Source organism: Meriones unguiculatus, chromosome 10, assembly GCF_030254825.1.
Source record: "Meriones unguiculatus strain TT.TT164.6M chromosome 10, Bangor_MerUng_6.1, whole genome shotgun sequence".
NCBI classification, from domain to species: Eukaryota; Metazoa; Chordata; class Mammalia; order Rodentia; family Muridae; genus Meriones; species Meriones unguiculatus.
In genome coordinates, this window is record NC_083358.1 from 40,071,377 (window position 1) to 40,077,376 (window position 6,000).

Sequence of the window (6,000 nt, forward strand, 5' to 3'; positions counted from 1 at the left end):
TATTTGGGGAGAGCCAGGCAAGGTGATTTACAAGGCTGAGATGTTTCTTCAAGCTTAGAATCATGCCTCCAGGACAGTAGGAGCCCTGTCTCTTTATGCTACCAGCCTGCCAAGATGCTGAAATACTTGTCTCCTCAATCATGATGCTGGTGGGCAGGTTGTAGAGACCAAGCAAGGCGCAGGCCAAGGAACAGAACCTGAAACCCAGACCTAGAAGATGTGACCTACACTGCAGACCAGATGATGCACACTTGTGATCCCAGCTCCTCGGGAGGCAGAGTCAGGCAGATCTCTGTGAGTTCAAGGCCAGCCTGGTCTACAGAGTAAGTCCTGGACAGCCAAGGCTACACAGAGAAACTCTTGTCTGGAGAGAAAAAAAAAAAATGTGGACCATGAAAGTAGGTGGAGGTCCAGCTCTGTACCCAGTTAGACCTTCTGTGACCTTCTAGCTGGGCCACCCATTCCATGTGCTCTAGGGTCTGAGGACAGTCCTTCGGCCAGGGTCCACACACAGCCCACTGCTCCTGTGCCCAGCGCATACCCGACACTAATCCAGCAAGAAGTTAACAGCTGTCACCCAACAGAAGGGCCATGAAGATTCTGTGGGTTAAAGAACCACTAGCACAAAGGGGATTTCCTCGAGGTGGGCTCAGCCAGACACCAGCAGCATGCGCGCCTCAGGAAGAGGCCCTGAGTCAGGGCAGCATGGGAACCCGTTCATCCATGAGTGCACGAGAGCGCTGCCCCAGTGGATGGCGGGGAGCCGAGAGCCTTCACCATGCCTCCGCTTCATTTTCCTCACCTGCTTCCCTGCCCCACACCTGTGTCTCCCTGGCAGGCAGTGAGGCCTGTGGGTGCCAGGAGTCCTGGCCAGGTTCCTCTCAGCCTTTGGCCGGCCCACTGCCAGCCTTTATGGTTCTGGGAAGTGCTCAACTGCTAAGATGGAGGGCATCTTTTAAAACCTGATTTTTTTTCCCCTTCTCTGAAGAAACTAAATATAACATAAGCGTAACTAGAGGAAGAGACAGGCTGGAGCTAGAATGGTCTTGAAAGAGGCGGTGGGGGGGGGGGAGAAGCCATCAGAAGCCCTGAAGCAGTGCGTGGCTTTGGAAAAGTGCTACTGCAGATGTGCCTGGCACGGTGTTTGGGGAGCCTTAGCGATGGATCTTGGATACTCCTCTGCCTCCTCAGAGACTGCCTTTTGGTGAAGTCCTCCTTGGATGAGCATCCAGCCCCGTGAGCAGCCTTGCTAAAAGTGCACACACACACATACGCACACACAATGTGTGCTCGGACACCCTGTGACCTTGTCTTCCCCAACCCCCGCCTACTGTTGCTACCATTAATTCTTCTGTGTTTCTCACTGCTGCATCTGACCCCTGTAGAGATGGGTCCAGCTGTAATCTTCCCTGCCTCACAGGCCCAGCTCAGAGCAGAACACCTAGCAGGTACTTGATGACACAGGCTGAAGGCTCTCTGTCTGGTGCTGGTCACGTTGGAAGCACTGAGGGGGGACGTTTCTTTCTGCTGTGATATCCTGGGCTGTTGTTGGCAGAGCAAAACTTTAGGAAGGTAATTTTTTCTCATCTGCCTTAGAGCTCTCTTGGAGGAAGTTCCTTTATAAGTCTAACCTAAAAAGCACGTGCTGTTATTGCTCCTGAAGGAAGAAGGCTCCAAGAAGTGTTATTTATTTAGAGTTTCCTAGCCAGTGGTCCAAGGCATGGCTCTCTACCCCTAGGGATTGCCAGTGTCACATTATTCCCAGGTTCTCAGGCACTCCTCCCAAAATGGAGGTGAGCAACCTGCCAGGGGCTTGCCTGGCTTCCTGCTGTCTTTGGAGATGGTTCACACCCAGAACTCACTGCATGCTCCCCAGTGCACATTCACACCACCTCTCCACCCAGGCGTGGGTTAGCACCTTAGGCCTGCGTTAACTGTTTTGTTCCCAGGCAGCTGTGCCTACCACACCTACCACTGGGCACGGGAAGCACAGCATGTGGCCTTGGGCCAGGTACTGTTCTGCTCAGCAGAGGCAGCCAGGCCTGAGCACAGGAAGTGCACAGGCTCATGTGGGTGCTGGTCAGGAGGTGTTATCATGGGAAATGCAGGCACGGCGAGCAATATGAATGTCCGAAGCACTGGAGGGACGCCTGGTTAGGAGGGCACTGGAGGAGTGTTAGCGCAGCACAGGTCCAGAGTTACAAGGAGGGCAGATCTGAATGTAAGGTGCTTTCAGTTCCACGTGGCTGGCGGATGGGGTTCCCATGGAAACCACCCGGGACCCCTCCTCAGGCTCTGGACCTTGGACCTCCCATTTGAGGAGCAAGGTCACTCTGGCATTAGCCTGGAGCAGGGTTCTGAAGCAGGGTGCGGTGGGTAGTTGGTGGACCGATGTACCCACTGGGTGTACTGAATCAGCCCATCTTGGGTGCTAGCAGGCTGACAGCGGCCTGGTATTTTTTCTGCCTGAGTCTCACTTTCCTCATGATGTCTAGTGAGAATCAAAAGCGGTGCTGCGTCTGTGTCCGTATGTGGCCTGCGTGCATGCCAAGAGGACCTATCCTGGAGAGTAGCTGTGGTCCCATCTCCATCCATACCAAGTTCTCAGACGTGATAGGGGAAAAAAAAAAAAAAAGTCTGGTCCTCTAGTCCTTCTGGAAGCCAGAACTGGAGTCTGGGAGAAAGTCACGGCGCCTCTCCTGCCCCCTGGTGGTTAGTGACAGAGATGCAGGCCGTTGCTCTCAGCCGGCTGGGGCTCCTCGTGGGGCGCCCAGGCTAGGAGACAGGGGTATACTAAAAAGCCCTTAAATGAGGATGGGTCGCAGCACTGCGACTTCGTCCCTAGAGGATGTTGTTTTTCATCTCCAGGTGTTGAGGCGGACCTCCGCCTGAAGCTGGGACAATAATGGTCTGAATTTGTACTACCACTGGCAGAAAAGAAACAAAAAGACCAGGTTTCAGAAGCCAAAATCCACCCCTATCCCCAGGCTGCTGGCTGTGGTGGAAACAGACCCACACTGCCCGCCCTGCCCGCCCCGCTGGTGCTGGCAGGAGGAAAAATGTGCGTGGGCTGTGGAGAAGGAAGGGCTTACAAGGTCCCACCTGGGCCCTGGCTTCCCAGGCCTAAGCGGCCGGAGCGCACCACCTCCCTCTCACGTGACCACACTGCCAGGACCCTGGGAGCTCAGTTCCAGGCTCTTCCCAGGACCTTCCCTGCTGGGTGACCTGTCCCCAGGCTGGGCTACGGGCATCGCCCACCCACCGCCTTGGCGCGTCTGCGCTCACTCGGGTGCCTCTGGGCAGCCGCGCTGCTCTGCACATCTGCGGTCTCCTCCTGCGAGGCTCAGAGCAGTGAGCAAGGGACGGAGAGGGGGTGCGGAGGTGGGGTGAGGTGGGGTGGGGAGGCAGCCTGCAGGCCGGCAGTTTCCTCCTCGCCATTGGAGGGAAAGAGAGGTGGTGCTCGCTCTTGCCACCTCCCCGGCTGTTCCGTCTCCCTCCACGTAGCCCATCCCTCAGGTACGACCCGAACGGTCTAAAATAAATAAATAAATAGAAATAAACAGATAAATAACAATTTACGGGGAACCCAGGCTGGCAGCAACAGGAACCGATCCCCAAGCTCGGATCGACGTGGCGCCTTGGCAGCTGCGTCCCCCGAGCACTCTTTGCTTTCGCGTTTTGTTTTGTAATGATCGAGCCGTTTTCTGCAGCTCTCGGCGTCCATGCCCCGGGTGGGAGGGGACAGGCATGCTCGCCATTCTTCTGCCCTCATGCGTGTCTCCTTTCTTCGCCTCTGCAGAACCACACGATGAGCCAGCACGCGCAGTGAGGGACCTCGCGACAGGACACCTCTCTGCAGAAGGCTTGCCGGAGACGCCGTGGGGAGGGCCATTTGAACATTACATCCAATCAAAGTGTCATTTGCAACCCAGATGTAAAACTCTAATGATTTGGCCATGAGGCGCTGCTATTATAAGCAGCTGGAAATGAATATTAATGGCAGAGATTAAAAGTATTCCATGCTCAGTGTTTTTTATTGTCCTGCTACAGCTAGCGTGCTCTTAGAGTTCTCGCCGCAGAGTACATTTCTAGCGTTAGAGAAACCTGCTTTTGAGGCTCTTGTCCTTTGTTCCTTCCTGTATTGTATTGATAGTTTTTTTTAAAGATTAGTGTGATTTTTTTCTTTGCTTTTTTTCCTTTCTTTCTTTTTGTTTTTTTTTTTTTTGTTTTTTTTTTGTTGTTGTTGTTGTTTTTCTTTCTCCCCCTTCGGTTAACTACTTTTTAATTGCAATTCTAGGTAATTGTGCATCGTGATGTGATTGCTTGGCTATTGTCTGAATATTTCCTTTTAATTTTTTAATTAAAGACTAATGCTTTGATTGGATTTGCCAGTTCACCGGACAGTGATTAAAGCTCTGTAATGAATATAATCGGTTTCCGTGCAACTGGATGGCCTGCTTTTAAATGTGACTTGATCTGACTGCAGTAGCTAGCTCAGCTCAATAAAGGGAATCCATGCGATCAGCAACACCGCCTGGCTCTCTCCTCCGCAACGCAAGGGGCTGGCAGGAGGTGTGTCTCGGGGAGTTCCCATGGGCTCACACAGGCCCCTGGGGACTCCTCACAATAGACCCGCAGAAAGAAGTGCCCTAGACCAACTCCTGAGGGCCGGATGAGCCGCAGGGCTCATTGAAATCAGAGAAGAAAGAATCCACAAAGATCAAGTGCACTTCTCTTGTCATTTCTGGATAGGGAAACTGAGGCTCGGGCCGCAGGCAGCATTTCCGTGTCCCTATCACATGTTAATGACTGACTCCCAACCACGCCATTCCCTTGATGCTGCCATTTCTCCATTAGAACGGCGGCAGATAGAGGGGCCCCTCGCGGGGCCGGGGCAGCAGAAAGCATCTGGCTTCAGTCGAGACATAGGATGTGAGGGGAGGGGGCAGCAGCTACCCAGCCGGGTGAGGTCAGGGCTGGTGGCTCCAGAGTGGAGTAAGGCGGAATTAGCACGTCTCCAACCGAGACCTGGGGCCCGGGTCAGGACTGAAGCAGGACGAGCAGGTGTTCCCGTTGCAGAATTCCAGAAGTCAGTCCTCAAAGGCCAATGGCACACAGACGGCGGTGGTGCGAATCCCTAGCTTCACACTAGCCTTCTGGCCGGGGCCTCACCCCGGAACTGCGGCAGGCTCCCCGGACCGCCTCCTACTCTACTTCATTCCTACAGATCACAGAATTGGTCTGACTCGCCTATTCGAGGCTGGACCCTGTGCAGGGAACCCTCTCTGGCTCGCGTTTCACCCGGGGCAAGGAGAGCGGAAATGAAGCAGACAGATTGCACCTAATTATAATGTGATAGCGAGTCAACGGAATTTGGAGCAATTAGGCTCCTCATCTTCTAGGGGGTTCCTAGCCAGGGGTTTCCGGTGACCTGTAGGAGGCCCTTCCTCTTTTTGCCTACAAGGATTAGGGGTTGGCGCTTCCCAGGTTGCGAAGCGAACTTTGGCCTACGGATTCACTCCACGAGCCTGCCCCTGATCGTAAAAACGGGAAAGTCGCCTTGGAGTGCAGGTGGGCCAAGGTGGAAAGCCGCAATGTTCAGTCCCTGTTGGGGTTGGCCCTTTCTGGGGAGATCTCAAAGTTGGGTAGGCGCTAAGCTTCCCAAAGCGGCCGCTAGGAGCGGGTGGGGCCGGAACGCCGTCTGCAGGCAGCGGAGGCTGTCCGGCCAGGTCCCCGAGCTCACCACCTCGCTCCCTTGGGCGCTCTCTAGCTCCGGATTTATCCAAGCCCCATGCAGCCCAGGTGAGCCCTCAGTAAGTACCAACAGAAGATGTGATTTGACGGTTGGTGGCGTAGGGCTAAATTAGTCACTGCCCCCATTAAAAATACAGCGGGGGGTTTAAGAGCTTTTCACGCCGAGTGGGAATCAGCGGCGAAGCCGGCTGCTGCCTTGGGTAAGGAGAGAGGCGGCCTGGGGGACGGCGAGGTAATGAGGTTTAT

The 6,000-nt window shown here is 54.4% G+C and overlaps 1 protein-coding gene across 1 annotated transcript in view; it reads left to right on the forward strand.

Annotated features, from left to right (window-relative positions):
* The window catches only part of Znf423 (zinc finger protein 423), a 288,102-nt gene extending 283,672 nt beyond the window's left edge, over positions 1–4,430 (forward strand). Inside the window, exon 8 of the mRNA XM_021656686.2 lies at positions 3,800–4,430. Within this exon, the coding sequence (XP_021512361.2) occupies positions 3,800–3,829 (30 nt within the window). The 3' untranslated portion in view covers positions 3,830–4,430. The remainder of the gene's footprint in view (positions 1–3,799) is intronic.
* The last annotated feature ends 1,570 nt before the right edge of the window (positions 4,431–6,000 follow it).